Source organism: Neoarius graeffei, chromosome 9 (genome assembly GCF_027579695.1).
Source record: "Neoarius graeffei isolate fNeoGra1 chromosome 9, fNeoGra1.pri, whole genome shotgun sequence".
Lineage (NCBI taxonomy): Eukaryota > Metazoa > Chordata > Actinopteri > Siluriformes > Ariidae > Neoarius > Neoarius graeffei.
Genome location: NC_083577.1, coordinates 64,572,325 through 64,593,387, shown reverse-complemented (window position 1 = coordinate 64,593,387; position 21,063 = coordinate 64,572,325). Strand labels below are relative to the sequence as shown.

General features: G+C 45.6%; 1 protein-coding gene across 2 annotated transcripts in view; it reads left to right on the top strand.

Annotated features, from left to right (window-relative positions):
* Nucleotides 1-11,498: 11,498 nt before the first annotated feature.
* The window catches only part of stk39 (serine threonine kinase 39), a 90,627-nt gene continuing 81,062 nt past the window's right edge, over nucleotides 11,499-21,063 (top strand). For both annotated transcript variants that reach the window (XM_060930086.1, XM_060930087.1), the window contains exon 1: nucleotides 11,499-11,676. In XM_060930086.1, coding sequence (XP_060786069.1) covers nucleotides 11,562-11,676 — 115 coding nt within the window. In that variant the 5' untranslated portion in view covers nucleotides 11,499-11,561. The remainder of the gene's footprint in view (nucleotides 11,677-21,063) is intronic.

Genomic DNA, 21,063 nt, shown 5'->3' with positions numbered 1-21,063 from the left:
AATATTTAAGTCTGAGATATAAAATAGATACAACTACAATAAATATAACACAAGAACATTTTAATAGAAAAAAACTTGTATTAAAAATATTGAAATTGTAACAAAAATAGATACAACTAAACAGTCAGATAAATAGATAAAGTTATAACAAGAACACAAGATTATTTTAATAGGAAAAAACAATTAATGCAAAAAATATATTATTAGAAAAATAGATACAACTAGACAAACAGAAATAAATAAAATACACAAAAATAGAACAAACAAAATAACGATAGAATAAATTAAATGAACGTCCGTGCAAAGTAGTTTTCCCACAATATTATCATTAATATCACACAACTACATTATAAACTATATACAAAACAATTTAACTATTAGGCAAACAGATAAAACTTGAATAAATAAAAGGCAAATGCTGTTTAGCCTACTTCTTGTCCTTGGGCAAAAGCTTTTTCATCTGAAACACAGTACAGAAAAAGAACGACACACACACACACACACTTACCATTATGAATGATGTTTTTATATTTCATTTTCACCTGTTGCCAGGTGCGTTTGGCACTGCTGTTGCCTCTGAAATGTTCACAGGACATACACCAACTTAGTCAAAGGGACTGAACAGTCAGTCATCCTAATTCATGTGACTCTGTGCACATATCAGCTTAAGTAGGCTACTCCATGAATTTACCATACCAAATTTTATTCAGGATTTTTCGGACATTAAACAAGCTATATATGACTGGGGCCACGTCGAAGGACCATTTTCTGTGACTTGTGATTGATCATGAAGCTTTCTCTCATCCTATACTTCTGTTCTGGAACATGTAGAAGGGAGAATGTACTTGCGCATTTACCCGATCGGCAATTCGTTGCCAACATGCTTGCCGCTCCTTATTGGCAGCCGCTGTGTTAGATTTTGCTCTTAATGTTGTTTTGAACTCCTCGTAGCTTTGCATTATGACAGCGCATTCTTCCTCCGTGAGGTACGGCGACCGTGCCATTGTGAACAGTGGTGATTTGCGCTGATAACCTCCCCTTTAACGTGAACGCGCATTAACCCTGATTAGGTTAAACCAGGTTCAACAAATCAACTTCATAACTGGCGTCGTAGTACCGTTTAACCCCAAACAAGATAACCAGGTTTTGTCAACCCCGGTTTAGCGGGGGAACCCTGGGTTACTTCTGGGTAGGTTAACCTCCGTTCGTAGTACAGGGCCCTGATGAGAAATGGGCTACTGGAACAAGACATCGATGGACAAGGACAGAAAATACGGAATTGCTGGAATGCTACTATACAAGCAATCCCAGAGAGAGGGGATACATGCAGCGAATGTGGGACCATTGGATACTTCGAAACCCACAATCAAGGCTAACAAAGAAACAGCTATTAGCCCAGTGTTCCAACATCCGTAATCGAAATCTACTATCACAACTAGAGATTAATGAAATACAACAACGATGCTACGGCAAGGGGGAGCCAGGAAGACAGGTCAGCGGGGAGATGTCATCATCATCCCCACAACCAGAGATTGGGTACCAAGCCCCAACAGCTAACAGCCTCAACACAAGAGCTGCTGACCTGAGAAGGAAGATCGTGACCCAACTGGAAACCTGGAGCCCCCGACGAATACCGAAGCTGAGTTGCCAAGTACCTTCAGAAGATCTACTAGTAGATGTGAATGCTGCTCTGAAGACAATCTCCACAAGAACCATCACTGAGACCAACAAGCTGATACACAGTACAGCAACAGTAATCATGGAGATGCTTGGACACAAGGTGGGCTTGGGACATAAACAGTATCCACCATGGAAGAGACGATTAGAGCTCAAGATAAAGGCAGCACGGAGAGAAGTTAGCCAGCTAGCTGAACTACAGAAAGGGAACATGGTGAATAAAGGGAACATGGTGAATAAACAACTCACTCTCCATACCAGAGGCACTCGAAACTGCCAAACAGCGACTAACAGCTCTGGCCACCCGGTTGAAGAGATACACCAAGGAAGGAGAGGCCAGGAGAATAAACAAGCTGTTCTCCACTGAACCAGCCAAGGTGTACTCTCAGTGGCAGGGAAACAACAACCGGTCAGACCCACCAAGAGCTGAGGTGGAAAAATACTGGAAAGACATAACACAACACCGATGCCCAATGGTTAGTGGACCTAAGAGCTGACCACAGCAACCTCCCAGAACAAGAACCAGTAACCATCTCAATGGCAGACGTCCAAGAAAGAGTGTCAAAGATGAAGAGCTGGACAGCACCAGGCCCCGATATGATCCATACGTACTGGCTGAAGAAGCTAACTGCACTCCATGAATGCCTAGCAGCACAGATGAACCAGCTGCTGAGGGATGGGACCCACCCAGAATGGCTAACCCAAGGCAGGACAGTCCTAATCATGAAGGACCCCCAGAAGGGACCCATCCCATCCAACTACCGGCCAATTACCTGTCTCTGCACAACATGGAAGGCCCTGTCAGGCATCATTGCGGCAAAAATGAGTAAGCATGTGGCTCAATACATGAGCGAGGCACAGAAAGGGACTGTCAGTAACACCAGAGGAACCAAGCACCAGCTACTGGTCGATAGAACAGTCGCCTGGGACTGTAAGAAGAGACAGACCAACCTGTGTACTGCCTGGATTGACTACAAGAAAGCCTACGACTCAATGCCACACACATGGATACTGGAATGTCTGGAACTGTATAAGATCAACAGGAACCTAAGGACCTTCATCCAGAACTCAATGGAAATGTGGAAGACAACCCTAGAGGCCAACTCAAAACCCATTGCCCAAGTCAACATCAAGTGCGGCATATACCAAGGAGATGCGCTATCACCACTGCTATTCTGCATAGGCCTGAACCCCCTCAGTCGGATCATCACGAAGAGCGGCTACGGGTACCGATTCCGTAGTGGGGCAACAATCAGCCACCTGCTCTACATGGATGACATCAAGTTGTATGCCAGGAACGAGCAAGAAATAGACTCGCTGATCCACACCACCCAGATCTACAGCGATGACATAGGGATGTCATTCGGATTGGACAAGTGTGGCCGGATGGTCTCAAAGAGAGGCAAGATGATCTGGACTGAGGGGATTGACCTACCAGAGGGCAACATAGGTGATATCCAAGACAGCTACAAATACCTTGGCATCCCACAGGCTAATGGAAACCATGAAGAGGCCACAAGGAAGTCAACCACAGCCAAATACCTCCAGAGAGTAAGGCAGGTCCTGAAAAGTCAGCTGAATGGTAAGAACAAGGTCCGAGCCATCAACATGTACGCACTACCAGTCACAGATACCCCGCTGGTATCATAAACTGGCCAAAGGAGGAGATAGAAGCCACAGATATCAAGACTAGAAAGCTCCTCACCATGCATGGAGGGTTCCACCCCAAGTCCAGCACCCTGAGACTATACACTAAGTGGAAAGAGGGAGGTCGAGGGCTAGTGAGCGTCAAGACCACGGTCCAAGATGAAACATCGAAAATCCGAGAATACATCAGAAAGATGGCCCCAAAGGATGAACTGCTAAGTGAATGTCTCAGGCAGCAGAACCCTGATGAGAGTGCACAGGAGGAGGAGGAACAGACAACCTGGAGGGACAAACCCCTACATGGCACGTACCACCGTCAGATAGAGGAAGTGGCTGATATCAAGAAATCCTACCAGTGGCTGGATAATGCAGGACTGACAGACAGCACAGAGGCACTAATCATGGCAGCACAAGAACAGGCCATAAGCACAAGAGCCATAGAGGCCAGGATCTACCAGAGTAGATCAGACCCAAGATGCAGACTGTGCAAAGAAGCCCCTGAAACAGTCCAGCACATAGTAGCAGGGTGTAAGATGCTAGCTGGATCAGCGTACATGGAGAGGCACAACCAAGTGGCTGGGATAGTATGCAGGAACATCTGCAACCAGTATGGAATAGAAGTACCCAAGTCCCAATGGGCCATACCACAGAAGGTGGCTGAGAACAACAGGGCCAAGGTTCTGTGGGACTTCAGCTTCCAGACTGACAAACAGATCCTGGCTAACCAACTGGACATAGTGGTGGTGGACAAAGAGCAGAAGAGGGTGGTGGTGATAGATGTGGTGATCCCAGCTGACGCCAACATCAGGAAGAAGGAACATGAGAAACTTGAGAAGTATCAAGGGTTGAAAGAGCAGCTGGAACAGATGTGGAAGGTCAAGGGTTGCGTGGTCCCCGTGGTAGTGGGGGCACTTGGGGCAGTAACCCCCAAACTGGGAGAGTGGCTCCAGCAAATCCCAGGAACAACATCTGAAGCCTCAGTCCAGAAGAGCGCAGTCCTAGGAACATCGAAGATACTGCGCAGAACCCTCAAACGCCCAGGCCTCTGGTAGAGGACCCGAGCTTGAGGATGACATGGATACCACAAGGAGATTTTTTTTTTATATATAATAGGCGGCACAGTGGTGTAGTGGTTAGCGCTGTTGCCTCACAGCAAGAAGGTCCGGATTTGAGCCCCGTGGCCGGTGAGGGCCTTTCTGTGTGGAGTTTGCATGTTCTCCCCGTGTCTGTGTGGGTTTCCTCCAGGTGCTCCGGTGTCCCCCACAGTCCAAAGACATGCAGGTTAGGTTAACTTGTGACTCTAAATTGACCGTAGGTGTGAATGTGAGTGTGAATGGTTGTCTGTGTCTATGTGTCAGCCCTGTGATGACCTGGTGACTTGTCCAGGGTGTACCCCGCCTTTCGCCCGTAGTCAGCTGGGATAGGCTCCAGCCTGCCTGTGACCCTGTAGAACAGGATAAAGCAGCTAGAGATAATGGATGGATGGATGGATGGATGGATGGATGGATATATACAATAATCCAGCCACTGGGGGTGCATAAGCATACTCTTGGTGCTGGTCCCAAGCCCGGATAAATTGGAGAGAGTTGCGTCAGGAAGGGCATCCGGTGTAAAACTGCGCCAAATCTAACATGCGGAATGAAAAGAGAAATACCATACCGGATTTGTCGGGGCCCGGGTTAACAACGACCGCCTCTGGTACTGTTGGTCAACGGGGTGCCAGTGGAAAGTGTGCTACTGTTGCGCCAAAACGGAGAAGGAGAAAGAGAGGGAGGAGGCATGTTAGGAGAGAGCATGAAAGATGGAAGGGAAGGAGCTTAGAATTGAGGGTAGGACCACTGAATGTGGGAACACTGACTGGCAGAGCGAGAGAGTTAGCAGGTATGATGGAAAGAAGGAAGTTGGACATTTTGTGTGTGCAGGAGACGAGGTGGAAAGGAAGCAAGGCCAAGAACATTAGAGATGGATGCAAGTTGTTTTATTATGGAGTCGATAGAAAGAGAAATGGTGTTGGTATTGTTTTGAGGGGAGAGTTGGTCAACAGTCTGATTGATGTGAAGAAGGTATCAGATAGAGTGATAGGCATGAAGTTGGAGATTCAAGGAGTGGTAATCAATGTTGTGTGTGCATACGCCCCACAGGTTGGATGTGAAAATGAAGAGAAAGAGTCTTTCTGGGAAAGATGGATGAAGTGGTAGAAAGTATACCGAGGGAGGAGTGCGTGCTGATAAGAGCAGATTTCAACGGACATGTTGGCGAGGGAAACAGAGGAGATGAGGACATGATGGGCAGATATGGTGTAAAAGAGAGAAATGTGGAAGGGCAAATGGTGGTTGATTTTTCAAAGAGGGTGAATTTGGCAATAGTCAATACATACTTTGAGAAGAAAGAACAGCACAGGGTGACATTTAAGAGTGGAGGAAGATCTACACAGGTGAACTACATACTCTGCAGAAGGGGTAACCTGAAGGAGATTGGAGACTGTAAAGTGATGGCAAGGGAGAGTGTAGCTAGACAACATTAAGTGGTTGTGTGCAGGATGGGCTTGAAAGTGAAAAAGAGGAAGCGTGAACTAGTGGAGCCGAAGATTAAGTGGTGGAAACTAAAAGAGGTTGAACATCAGAAGGAGTTTAGGGAAGAAATGAGACGAGCATTGAGTGGTCATGGAAGTCTGCCAGAAGATTGGAATACTACTGCTATACTAGTAAGAGAAGTAGCAAGGAAGGTGCTAGGGTGGTCATCGGGAAGGAGGAAGGAAGACAAGGAGACATGGTGGTGGAACAAAGAATTGCAGGAAATTATAAAAGAGAAGAGGCTAGCAAAGAAGAATTGGGACGATCAGTGAAACGAGGAAAGCAGGTGGTTATACAGAGAGATGAGACAGAAGGCAAAAAGAGTGGTAGCAAAGGCGAAAGCAGATGCATACCAGGAGTTGTGCGAAAGACTGGAGACCAAAGAAGGAGAGAAAGACCTGTACAGACTAGCTAGGCAGAGAAACAGGGAAGCGAGGGATGTACAGCAGGTAAGAGTGATGAAAGATGTAAATGGAAATGTGCTGACAAACAAAGAGAGTATATTAAGAAGGTGGAAAGAGTACTTTGAGGATTTATTAAATGAGGAGAATCCAAGAGAGAAAAGGTCAGATTCATTGGAGACAGCAAATCAGGAAGCAGAGTTGGTTAGTAAGGACGAGGTGAGGGCAGCCATGAAAAGAATGAAGACTGGGAAAGCAGTCAGACCAGATGGTATCCTAATTGAGGCTTGGAGATGTTTGGGTGAGACGGCTGTGGAGTTCCTAACGAGATTGTTTCATAAGATCCTAGAGAATGAGAAAATGCCAAATGAATGGAGAAAGTGTGTGCTTGTCCCAATACATAAGAATAAGGGAGATGTACAGAGCTGCAGTAATTACAGAGGAATAAAACTGATGAGCCACACCATGAAGCTATGGGAAAGGGTATTGGAGGCGAGATTGAGAAGAGAGGTAGCAATCTGTGAACAGCAGTACGGGTTTATGCCAAGGAAGAGCACGTCGGATGCAATTTTTGCTTTAAGAATGTTAATGGAGAAGTACAGAGAAGGCCAGAGAAAGCTACATTGTGTGTTTGTAGACCTGGAGAAGGCATACGATAGAGTGCCAAGAGATGAGTTATGGTATTGTATGAGAAAGAGTGGAGTGAATGAGAAGTATACCGGTATTAGAGTGGTGCAAGACATGTATGAGAACAGCGAAACAGCAGTGAGGTGTGCAGTTGGAACAACTGAATGGTTCAAGGTGAAGGTGGGACTCCATCAAGGATCTGCTTTGAGTCCTTTTGTGTTTGCCATAGTGATGGATAGCTTGACGGATGAAGTGAGACAAGAGTCACCATGGAACATGATGTTTGCGGATGATATTGTGATATGCGATGAAAGTAGAAAAGAGGTTGAGCTGGGTTTGGAGAGATGGAGGGATGCACTGGAACGAAGAGGACTGAAGGTGAGCAGTAGCAAAACAGAATGCATGTGCATCAATGAGAATGTGGATGAGAGTGTAGTGAAGATGAAAGGAGTAGATATAAAGAAAGTTGGTGAACTCAAGTACCTGGGGTCAACTGTACAGGAAAATGGGGGCTGCGATAGTGAGGTGAGAAAGAGAGTGCAGGCAGGGTGGAGCAGTTGGAGAAGGATTTCAGGAGTCATTTGTGATAAAGTCCCAGCAAAAGTGAAAGGTAAGATGTATAAGACAGTAGTGAGACCAGCTGTGATGTATGGATTGGAGACCGTACCCTTAACGAAGAGACAGGAGGCAAAGTTGAAGGTGTTGGAGTTGAGGATGTTAAGGTTTGCGATGGGAAGTTGGACAGGATAAGGAATGAGCACATCAGAGGGACAGCACATGTGGAGAGCTTGGGAATTAAGCTAAGAGAAATGAGACTGAGATGGTATGGGCACATCCTGAGAAGAGATGCAGAGCATGTTGCAAGGAGAATGTTGAGGATGGAGCTGCCAGGCACACAAAAACGAGGAAGGCCAAAGAGGAGATACATGGATGTGGTGAGAGAGGAAGGCAAGCTGGAAAGCTGGAGCCTATCCCAGCTAATTATGGGCAAGAGGGGGGTACACCCTGGACAAGTCACCAGGTTATCGCAGGGCTGACACGGACAACCATTCACACCTACGGTCAATTTAGAGCCACCAATTAGCCTAACCTGCATGTCTTTGGACTGTGGGGGAAACCGGAGCACCCGGAGGAAACCCACACAGACACGGGTAGAACATGCAAACTCCACACAGAAAGGCCCTCACCGGCTGCTGGGCTCAAACCCAGGACCTTCTTGCTGTGAAACGACAATGCCCCCCCCATCTATCTATCTATTAATCTCATCTCATTATCTCTAGCCGCTTTATCCTGTTCTACAGGGTCGCAGGCAGGCTGGAGCCTATCCCAGCTGACTACGGGCGAAAGGCAGGGTACACCCTGGACAAGTCGCCAGGTCATCACAGGGCTGACACATAGACACAGACACGGGCGCAGATAGAGGGGGGGACGGGGGGGATTCGTCCCACCCAGATTTAAATTCACCTTGTTTGGTCCCCCCCACTTATAGGGAGGAAAAAACGTCTATGCTGTCTTTCTTTGCATAAGGCAAACCTCACGGAAAAATCAAAAGACTAATTACCATTCGGTTTATTGAGGTGCACAGCAGTACAGACGTAGTTGCAACTGCGCAGACTGCACAGGTTTGACAGGCATATCGGGGACAGCGCCTCCTAGTTCAGGACCCCAACACGGCATGATGAAGGGTGCCAAAAGGCAGAAAACGATTGCATCGTTTTTTAAAAAAAAAACGACTGTAAGTAAACTGTGCCTTACTTTATCATATCACCTTGCAATTTTTTGATAGTCTGTTCAAAGTAATGTCGTAGTGAAAGTAAAATCGTACGGAGTAGAGATGCCTTTCTGGTAGCCTCCTTCTTTCGGTGGTAGCCTGTAGATACAGTGCTCAGAAGGCAGTTTTAATGTTTAATCTGGCGTTCCCTGACATAATTTCAGTGAGCATATTGTTTCATAAGGAAACTTTGCGAAGAGTTGTTGACTGACTGCCGCTCACGCAACACACAGGCATAGTTAGAAAGTCAGGATGCACTGGTTTACACTTTACACACACACACGTAGCCCAGCCTCTCGCTATGTTTAACAGTAAGAACTTAGCGGTTTTAAAACTAGTTTTGCAGTTTTGCAATTTCTGTGCGTGATGATAATGTGTAAACTTTGGATTTCCATAGGCTATGTTAAAATGTTATCATTGTCCTGGCCTGCAGGTAGTTCCTGGTGATGGCAGTGAGGGAGGTGAAATAACATGTATACACACTACCGTTCAAAAGTTTGGGGTCACCCAGACAATTTTGTGTTTTCCATGAAAAGTCACACTTTTATTTACCACCATAAGTTGTAAAATGAATAGAAAATATAGTCAAGACATTTTTCTGGCCATTTTGAGCATTTAATCGACCCCACAAATGTGATGCTCCAGAAACTCAATCTGCTCAAAGGAAGGTCAGTTTTATAGCTTCTCTAAAGAGCTAAACTGTTTTCAGCTGTGCTAACATGATTGTACAAGGGTTTTCTAATCATCCATTAGCCTTCTGAGGCAATGAGCAAACACATTGTACCATTAGAACACTGGAGTGAGAGTTGCTGGAAATGGGTCTCTATACACCTATGGAGATATTGCACCAAAAACCAGACATTTGCAGCTAGAATAGTCATTTACCACATTAGCAATGTATAGAGTGTATTTCTGATTAGTTTAAAGTGATCTTCATTGAAAAGAACAGTGCTTTTCTTTCAAAAATAAGGACATTTCAAAGTGACCCCAAACTTTTGAACGGTAGTATATATGAGTGATTCCACGCTTATGGGTACTGAAATGGGGACATGAACTTATTCACCTAAAACCATTTCTTTTTTTACCATCAGGTCACAAAACATGTAATCTTTAATGAATGATATGTTAAAAGATAACTTTAATTTTCTGAGATGTAATAAAAACATATTTATATGCCAAAGTCAAGCCTATGAGTTCCAAAATGATGTCTGTTACATTACTTCTGTTACGATTGTCCATCTCGCGTCTGTTACAAATTAATTACAATCTAGCTATATACCATGTTAATCTTATTGAAAGAATGTGTATGTTTATTCTACTACACATGTTTATTAATTATATTTGCTAAAACATCACCTTCCTATGTTTCAAAAAGTAATTCTACATTGTTAAAATTGAGAATCTATATGTCCACAACACTTCTGTTACGTTCTGACTCTGGCATATAAATATGTTTTTATTACATCTCAGAAAATTCATTCATTCATTCATTATCTCTAGCCGCTTTATCCTTCTACAGGGTCACAGGCAAGCTGGAGCCTATCCCAGCTGACTACGGGCGAAAGGCAGGGTACACCCTGGACAAGTCGCCAGGTCATCACAGGGCTGACAGATAGACACAGACAACCATTCACACCTATGGACAATTTAGAGTCACCAGTTAACCTAACCTGCATGTCTTTGGACTGTGGGGGAAACCGGAGCACCCGGAGGAAACCCACGCGGACACGGGGAGAACATGCAAACTCCACACAGAAAGGCCCTCGCCGGCCCCGGGGCTTGAACCCAGGACCTTCTTGCTGTGAGGCGACAGTGCTAACCACTACACCACCGTGCCACCCATATATATATATATATATATATATATGCACACATACATGCATACACAAAATGGAATCATTTGCTGACAGCTCAGTCCCCCCCAGTTCAAAAATCCTGTCTGCGCCCCTGGACACAGACAACCATTCACACTCACACCTACGGTCAATTTAGAGTCACCAGTTAACCTAACCTGCATGTCTTTGGACTGAAACCGGAGCACCCGGAGGAAACCCACGCGGACACGGGGAGAACATGCAAACTCCACACAGAAAGGCCCTCACCGTCCCCGGGGCTCGAACCCAGGACCTTCTTGCTGTGAGGCGACAGTGCTAACCACTACACCACCGATATATATATATATATGCACACATACATGCATACACAAAATGGAATCCTTTGCTGACAGCTCAGTCCCCCCCAGTTCAAAAATCCTATCTGCGCCCCTGGACACAGACAACCATTCACACTCACATTCACACCTACGGTCAATTTAGAGTCACCAGTTAACCTAACCTGCATGTCTTTGGACTGAAACCGGAGCACCCGGAGGAAACCCACGCGGACACGGGGAGAACATGCAAACTCCGCACAGAAAGGCCCTCGCCGGCCACGGGGCTCGAACCCAGGACCTTCTTGCTGTGAGGCGACAGTGCCCCCCCCATCTATATGAACTTCCTCTTTAAAATGTCATCACAAGGGCAAAGTAGTTTTAAATCTACATTCCAGTGTTAATCCTTACAAATCTGTCAAACCTATTTAAATGAATTTCACTACACACGGTTATGAATGAAGTGAAAAATACGAGCTATGAAAATAAGGCTGAGTCGAAGCGCTTCGTCCCTTAATCACTGAACAGCTTGTTGTCATGAGAATCCCCGCGGCGACTTCCAATGCCGCATCTCGTGCACTATTCTGGCGCCCTATTGAGTGCGAAAGTAGGATGCGGATGTGGACGCGACCTCCGTGAGAGACAGCTGAGGACTCGAGGCTGTGACGGTTAGCCGCTAGCATAGCCGCTCCTGTAGCGCAGCCATCCGCAGCATCATGGCGGAGCGAAGCGTCTCAGCTGCGGCTCCGGCTCCCGGCCACAGTCCGCAAGCGGGAACTACAGCCAGCTGGCCGATCCTCAAGGAGGCATACGAGCTGCAGGATGTTATAGGTGAGTCAGAAGGGGATGGAGGTGAGTTTTAATGCCGGGCTTTGGTTGTTAATGTGTGGTGAATGACAGGGAGGGCCTGTACCGGCTTTTTTATGGGTACTAGTAGTCTCAGCAGCAGCAGCAGCAGCAGCAGGCGGTGGTGTGATATCTCTCTCTCTCTCTCTCTCTCTCTCTCTGTGCTGCTCACTTATGCAATGCGGATGTGACACTGTCAGCTTTCACCTCACTGCTTTCTAAAGTATAGAGCATTACACTGCGAGCGGAAATCTTGTTTTTCGGTTTGTCAGCGAGTTTAAAATCAAACTTTTAATTCTGCTTGACGCTGAGGAGAGAAAATGGCATGATTTATTAGTGCACAGGTCAAGTCTGCCTCAGGTCTTCTTCACACTCTACAGGTATGAGGTTGCTACAGTATAAATAAAGCAGGGATGGATGGATGGATGGATAGATAGAACTTTATTGATCCCTCCATGGGAGGGTTCCATCAGGGAAATTAAAATTCCAGCAGCATCATTACAGGATAAACAGAGAATAGAAAACTCATCTCATCTTGTTATCTCTAGCCGCTTTATCCTGTCCTACAGGGTCGCAGGCAAGCTGGAGCCTATCCCAGCTGACTACGGGCGAAAGGCGGGGTACACCCTGGACAAGTCGCCAGGTCATCACAGGGCTGACACATAGACACAGACAACCATTCACACCTACGGTCAATTTAGAGTCACCAGTTAACCTAACCTGCATGTCTTTGGACTGTGGGGGAAACCGGAGCACCCAGAGGAAGCCCACGCGGACACGGGGAGAACATGCAAACTCCACACAGAAAGGCCCTCGCCGGCCACGGGGCTCGAACCCGGACCTTCTTGCTGTGAGGCGACAGCGCTAACCACTACACCACCGTGCCGCCCAGAATAGAAAACTTCTAGATAAATTAAGTATTAACATCTCTCATCTCATCTCATTATCTGTAGCCGCTTTATCCTGTTCTACAGGGTCGCAGGCAAGCTGGAGCCTATCCCAGCTGACTACGGGCGAAAGGCGGGGTACACCCTGGACAAGTCGCCAGGTCATCACAGGGCTGACACATAGACACATGCCCCTTTTCCACCAAAGCAGTTCCAGGGCTGGTTCGGGGCCAGTGCTTAGTTTGGAACCGGGTTTTCTGTTTCCACTGACAAAGAACTGGCTCTGGGGCCAGAAAAACCGGTTCCAGGCTAGCACCAGCTCTTTGCTGGGCCTGAGGAAAGAACCGCGGAGGGCGGAGTTGTTAAGACCAACAACAACAGCAAGACCGCGAAAGGTCGCCATTTTTAAGCGACGAGAAGCAGCAGCTGTACAAACGCGAAGTCATCCATTATTATTGTTGTTGTTGCTGCTACTTCTTCTCCATGTTGTTGTTGCTTCGATGTTCGCGCCAAGGTTTATGCAAATGCAGCGATGTAACTGACGTATACAGCGACATAACTGACGTGGTTTCCCTTAGCACCCCGAGCTATGGAAACTGGTTCTCAGCTGGCTCGCAAGTTGAACGAGTTGTGAACCAGCACTGGCCCTGAACCAGCCCTGGAACTGATTTGGTGGAAAAGGGGTATCAGACAGCCATTCACACTCACATTCACACCAGTTAACCTAACCTGCATGTCTTTGGACTGTGGGGGAAACCGGAGCACCCGGAGGAAACCCACGTGGACACGGGGAGAACAGGCAAACTCCGCACAGAAAGGCCCTTGTCGGCCACGGGGCTCGAACCCGGACCTTCTTGCTGTGAGGCGACAGCACTAGCCACTGTGCCGCCCCAAGTATTAACATATGCAAAAAAAAAAAAGTCCAGTAGGAGAGGTATTGCACATTGTCCTTTTTGTCAGGCCAGGCTACTGTTCCTTCCCGTCCTCCGTCCTCCTCTTACCCTTCCTTCCCACCCCAGACAGGAGTTGTACAGTCTGATGGCATGAAGGACAAAGGAGTTTCTAAGTCTGTTCGTCCTGCGCTTGGGAAGGAGCATTCTGTCACCGAACAGGCTCCTCTGGTTGCTGATGATGGTGTGCAGAGGGTGACTGGCATCGTCCATGATATTCAGGAGTTTGTCCATAGTCCTCTTCTCTGCCACCGTGACCAGAGAGTCCAGCTTCATGCCGACCACAGAGCCGGTCTGCCTGATCAGTTTGTCTAGTCTGGATGTGTCCTTCTTGGATGTGCTGCCCCCCCAGCACACCACGGTGTAAAACAGGACACTGGCGACCACAGACTGATAGAACATTCGCAGGAGTTTCCTGCAGATGTTAAAGGACCGCAGCCTCTTCAGGAAGTACAGGTGGTTGGTGTTACAAGTCCTGTCCAGCCACAGCCCGAGGTACTTGTAGGAATCCACAGCCTTCACCTCCTTTGATCAGAACTGGTCGTGACCTTGGTCTGAACCTCCCAAAGTCAATGACCAGCTTTTTGGTCTTCAAGGTGTTGAGCTGCAGATGGTTCCTATTGCACCAAACAGCAAAGTCCCTCACCGGGCTCCTATGCTCCTCCTCTCTGTCATCCCTGATATACCCCACTATGGCTGTGTCATCGGCGAACTTCTGAATGTGACACAGCTCCGACTTGTAGCAGTGTACAGGATGAAGAGAAGAGGGGCCAGCACCGTACCCTGGGGTGCTCCGGTGCTGCTAATCACAGTGTCAGACGTGATGTCCTTCAGCCTGATGTACTGCGGCCTGTCAGTGAGGTAGCTGGAGATCCAGGTGACCAGGCAGGGGTCCACTCGCATCCTGTTCAGTTTGTCCTGAAGCATAAGGGGCTGGATGGTATTGAAGGCACTCGAGAAGAGGATCCTCACTGTGCCATTTCCCTTATCCAGATGCAAGTGAGCTCGGTGTAGCAGGTAGAGGATGGCGTCTTCCACACCAACACCTGCCCGGTACACAAACTGCAGACAGTCCTGGGAGAGTGGTGGCATACCTTGTGTCTGATTAGCCAATGAAAAACTGATGTAGTGGTTAGCACTGTCGCGTCACAGCAAGAAGGTCCTGGGTTTGAGCCCAGCGCCTTTCTGTGTGGAGTTTGCATGTTCTCCCCGTGTCTGTGTGGGTTTCCTCTGGGTGCTCTGGTTTTCCCAACAGTCCAAAGACATGCAAGTTAGGCTAACTGGTGGCTCTGTATTGGTGTGAATGGTTGTGTGTGTCTCTGTGGTGACTTGTCCAGGGTGTACCCCGTCTCTTGCCCGTAGTCAGCTGGGATAGGCTGCAGCTTGCCTGCGACCCTGTAGAACAGGATAAGCGGCTACAGATAATGGATGGATGAAACTGATGATGTGATTATCAGTTCGGGCATTGAACCCGACTAACTGAAACTGAACTGAGTAGCATTTAAGTTCTAATATTCAGATATCATAGTCTTACCATCACTGTTCATATGAAACTAAGTAGGCTATTCCCACAGTATCAAGAGACTTAATCTCCTCTCAGAACTTATTCAGGAAGTCTCTCTATCTGTCATGTCAGTCATCTGTAGTTGATCTCAGGCTATGGTATTGCTGATCAGACTGTCATGGGTTCAAGTCCCAGTACCATCAAACTGATACGGTTGGGGAAACTACTCCTTACTCATCCTATCCACATAAACCGCACATGGAAGTGGGAAAAAATCTAAAAAGTGTTATTACTGTATTATTAGGGCCCAAGCACCGTTCGGTGTGAGACCCTATTGTTTTTCGAAGGATTTATTATTATTATTATTATTATTATTATTATTCTGGGCGGCACGGTGGTGTAGTGGTTAGCGCTGTCGCCTCACAGCAAGAACGTCCGGGTTCGAGCCCCGTGGCCGACGAGGGCCTTTCTGTGCGGAGTTTGCATGTTCTCCCCGTGTCCGCGTGGGTTTCCTCCGGGTGCTCCGGTTTCCTCCACAGTCCAAAGACATGCAGGTTAGGTTAACTGGCGACTCTAAATTGACCGTAGGTGTGAATGTGAGTGTGAATGGTTGTCTGTGTCTATGTGTCAGCCCTGTGATGACCTGGCGACTTGTCCAGGGTGTACCCCGCCTTTCGCCCGTAGTCAGCTGAGATAGGCTCCAGCTTGCCTGCGACCCTGTAGAACAGGATAAAGCGGCTAGAGATAATGAGATGAGATGCGATTATTATTCTACCGCATTTGGCCTTATTTGAGGCATTCCCCATGCACGAAAACTCATGAAATTTGATACACACATCAGTCATTGTCATTGCTACTCAGCCACAGACTTTTGGCCCCGGGCATGGCCCAGGGACTTCATAGTGCCCCTTTTTCCATTTCCCATTGAAATGAATGGGTAGAACTTTGGAATGATGATGTCATAAAGCCATTTGGAGTGAAATTACACATGGTCATTTTTAACGTACTCCTCCTAGACGGTTCATCAAATTCATCTCAAACTTGGCAAACATGATGCCAAGATATTGCTGAAGTTGAATTGCTAAGGGATTTTTGACATGTTGTAATATGTTGAAATATTATAACATATAATATGCCAAGATATTGCTGAATGTTGAACTTGATATCTTGTAATCTGATTCTGATTCTCTTTAGCCGTTATGGGCCTGTCTGGTATAGCGCCACCAACTGGCCAAGGAAAGAATAGGGTTTTGAATATGTGTGTTTTGACACATGATGAATTTTAACATGCTCCTCCTAGACGGTTCATGAGATTCATGTGAAATTTGTTATACGTGATGCCAAGATGTCGCTGATATTAAATTACGAAGGGATTTTTGATATCTTGTAATATGTTGAAATGGCCTTATGATTTTAATATCTTGCCACATAAACAGGAAACGTGTCAGAAAGCCACAGTGCATTGACTGTATGGTCGGACACTTCTTACTTCAATAGCTATTGATCTGACACTTTACAAAATATTGTGTATTATGATTGTGATGCTATTCACATGTGTGATTCAGATGCCTAGCACAGCGCCACCATCTGGCCAAGCAGGAAATGGGGGGGGGAAATGTTCAATTTATTGATGGATTGATCTGAAACTTTACAAAATATTGGATATCATGAGTCTGATATATGCAATTCTGTGCACACTCATACACTGAGTCATATGCATATTTATGCATACACACATACACTCTCAAGTATGCACTCGTATGCACACGCAACATCTATGAGCGCACCCTCTCTCTTTCACACACACTCTCTTACTCTGACAAACAGACACACCCACACACACACGATAATAGTGGAGCTCCAGCGGAGCACCATACCTAAGAAAGAATGGGAAACCCATCGAGTCGTGTTTTTTTTTTTTTTTGTGGTTTGTACGTGTACCACCAGTCATACACACCGCCTAGTGGTCAGTGTTAGTAATTACCAGTCATACACACCACCTAATGGCCAGTGTTAGCCAGTAAAGAAATAAAACAAGAGACTGGCTAGGATATAAGAGAATTCTACAAGCCAGAAACGGATGGGAGCTCCGCTTTTAGGCAGTGCCTAAATATATATTAATGACCTGCCATCATTGTGCATTTTGTTGCAGACATATAAAAACTCTGCATGTACACACACACACACACACACACACTGCAAACACAGGAAAGCTAAGATGACTTAAAGGAACAGTCCACCGTACTTCCATAATGAAATATGCTCTTATCTGAATTGAGACGAGCTGCTCCGTACCTCTCCGAGCTTTGCGCGACCTCCCAGTCAGTCAGACGCAGTCAGACGCGCTGTCACTCCTGTTAGCAATGTAGCTAGGCTCAGTATGGCCAATGATATTTTTTGGGGCTGTAGTTAGATGCGACCAAACTCTTCCGCGTTTTTCCTGTTTACATAGGTTTATATGACCAGTGATATGAAACAAGTTCAGTTACACAAATTGAAACGTGGCGATTTTCTATGCTATGGAAAGTCCGCACTATAATGACAGGCGTACTAACACCTTCTGCGTGCTTCGGCAGCGCATTAATACGGAGCTCAGATATCAATACGCTGCCGAAGCGCGCAGAAGGTGTTAGTACGCCTGTCATTATAGTGCGGACTTTCCATAGCATAGAAAATCGCTACGTTTCAATTTGTGTAACTGAACTTGTTTCATGTCACTGGCCATATAAACCTATGTAAACAGGAAAAACGCGGAAGAGTTTGGTCGCATCTAACTACAGCCCCAAAAAATACCATTGGCCATACTGAGCCTAGCTACATTGCTAACAGGAGTGACAGCGCGTCTGACTGCGTCTGACTGACTGGGAGGTCGCACAAAGCTCAGTGAGGTACGGAGCAGCTCGTCTCAATTCAGATAAGAGCATATTTCATTATGGAAGTACGGTGGACTGTTCCTTTAAGATTACAGCATGAGATAGAGATAAGGAGGAGACACATGTATAGTTTTGTACATATATAAATGTACATTTTCACACCACATTAAAACACACACACACTTAGTCTTTGTCTGACTATCTCTCATCTGTCAAGCAGTTATGGCATTTGTAACATGCACATCACCTCTGAACATTTGATGAATATATGATGTGACTGTTTTGTTGGGTGGCGTGATGTCCTGGGTTGCGGAACCACACCTGCCCATCAAGGCCGCTAGTGGCTTTAATAATTTTATTATTATTATTAGTGTGTTAACAGTCCAATCTTTATCATTTCATTCACCTTTTTGTCACTTTTTGTTATGTTCTCCATAACATGCCCTCTGCTGGATGATGCTTGCATTTGACCTCCTGTTCATCAGTTAAATTACTTTTTTTAATGTGTTTTGTTCCACAAACTTTATTGATCTCCCGGATTATTGAATAACAATTTAACCTAATTCCCCAAGTCATACCTCATTGAAAACCAAAACACGGAAAGAGCAAACGCGCTTTCTGTGGTGCTGTGCCATTAGATAAAGCCAGACACTGTAGACGAGCAGTGTTCAAGCCCTATCGTTATATCAGCTGATAAGCATGAGCGCTGCTGAACAGCTCCTGTGTACTTCATCTGTACTATTTTCCTAATCAGCACTTCATTCAGGACCCCCTCCTCCTTATCTGTCAGCAGCAGTTGGCATGGGTGTGTGTGTGTGTGTGGCGTTTGTAAAACAGGCCTCCTTTATTGATGTATAGAATGATTCACATGTGATGTTCTCTGCTGGAAGCTGAAATGAGTTAAAGCAAGCATGGTCACACAGAGGTACTGAGCATGTATCGGGAATAAAATGTAGGGCAATTGTAACATGCATGAGGGAACTGCTCACTATCACCCAGACGGAGAGCAAAATACAAAATGAGAAACACTGACTGATTTAAACTCTTCATAGAAGAAAACTCGATACACAGAACAAGTGTTGCCAGCCAAACCCATATGGAAAAGATGTAAGTAGGTAAATCTTATAAAATGTGTATGTCCTTTGTCTGAAACTTGTATGTAAAGCATACAACAGTGAAACCATATATAAGATCCTTAGTAAATTTGAACAAAATGAAACTTGTATGATTTGCGTATTTATCAGAACAATATATGACAGTAATGTAAAAGTGGCCACTTTCAGGAGTAAATCATATTCCTTATATGATGCACAATACATGAAACATAAACTGAAGGTGATGGAAAGTTATTATTTTTTTTATAAGTTTCTTCTATTTCTTTTCCATATGGGAAACAAACCTCGCCCGGTAGCACTTACGATGAATATGAAGGAAGCTCTTGTGAAAAAATAGGTACCCTATGGGTATATGTGGCTACTGCTTATAAATAAAATTGTTTACTGATTACCATGTCCATACAGTAAATATAGCATAAATATTTACTCTATGAAGTAGTAGCCACAAAAATGAAACGTAACCCAAAAATGAACAACTTAAAAATCGCAGAATTAAAATATACTGTGTCTATACTTTTCTATTCTTACCGCTTACAGTTTTTGAAACCGAAACCTCTGAACCGAGGCTGACCTACACACGCTGTTGCCATGACCCAAACTCTTATTTTCTGGAAATGGCCCGGCGCTAGAGCTCAGTGGAACGCACTTTCCCTTTGTAATAAGCATAAACATGTCTGAAAGCGATTTTTCTTTAGTCTAGTCCGTAGTGGGTGAGGTGATGATGATGATGATGATGATAAATCAACAGAGCAGGGAAGGTTTTTTCAATGGGGTTTAACAGTGGGTGTGGCTAAACCCCCTTTCTTTTTTTTTTAAATATATTTTTTGGGGCTTTTTGCACCTTTATTGGATAGGACAGTGTAGAGACAGGAAATGAGCGGGAGAGAGAGACGGGGAGGGATCGGGAAATGACCTCGGGCCGGAACCGAACCCGGGTCCCCGGATCCATGGCACGGCGCCCCAGCCACCTGAGCCACGACGCCACCAGCCACCAGGAAACCATCCAATGATGGCACAGTGTATGCAAATGAGGCAGGTAGTGACCCAATCAGCGTGTTTGTGGGAGGAGTCTTTCCGAGGCAGCACTCCTACAGTCTGAGCTCAGGTTTTATTTTTTTATTTTTATTTTTATTTTTTTTAAATACCTTTTTGGTGACCTTGACCGGATATGACCCTCAAAATGTTGGCGGTTCTATTTGAGACCAATGCCCATCTATCCTGAAAGTTTCATGAAGATTGGTCCAGCTGTTTTCCCATAATGTTGCTAACAAAGAAACAAAGAAACCAGACCGAAAACAATACCTCGCCCTCCGTAGCGGGCAAGGTAATAAAGAAAGCACAAGCTAAGTAAACCAGAAAACTAGACTTGCCTCGGAGAATTGCTGAATAAACATGAAGCACTTCACAAAGACTAAATAAGATCAGATGAAATGTGGAATAAGTGAACCAGTCAGAGAAAGAACAGGACTGTCCCCATGGTCAGTGATGACACTATGATATTGAATGTAGAAAACAAAAATGGGGACACCGGGATGCGGTGTCATTGTGTCTGTGGTGGACGTTACAGTTACAACCCCATTAGACAAACACAAAAAAACAAGACCACGTATTGACAGCTTAGCTTTGCATGCTGTTCTTTCTTTGCAGAATTTTATACGGCAGTGCTGATGAATGCTCAATTCCGATCGGTCAGAACATGTTGATTAATTTTCTATAACAGCAGCTTGGACACAGGGTTTACATTAATGGGCTCATTCTAATGCATCAGGGTTTCCCCTACCATTATACCCCCCCGGCACACACTTTAAGGCAGGGGTGTCAAACATACAGCCCGCGGGCCGGATCCGGCCCGCTAGATGGTTTAATCCGGCCCCAGACTTGTAGAGAAATTTCTAAGCATGTCAAAAAAAAAAAAAAAGTAAATCTCTAGCCCATTCCTGTGACGACTTATGAATTTTTAAAGAAATAACCGAAATGCTCAATTTCCGCTAGGGGCATCAAAAAAAGCATAACTGACAACGAGATCAGGAAATAAACAGCACA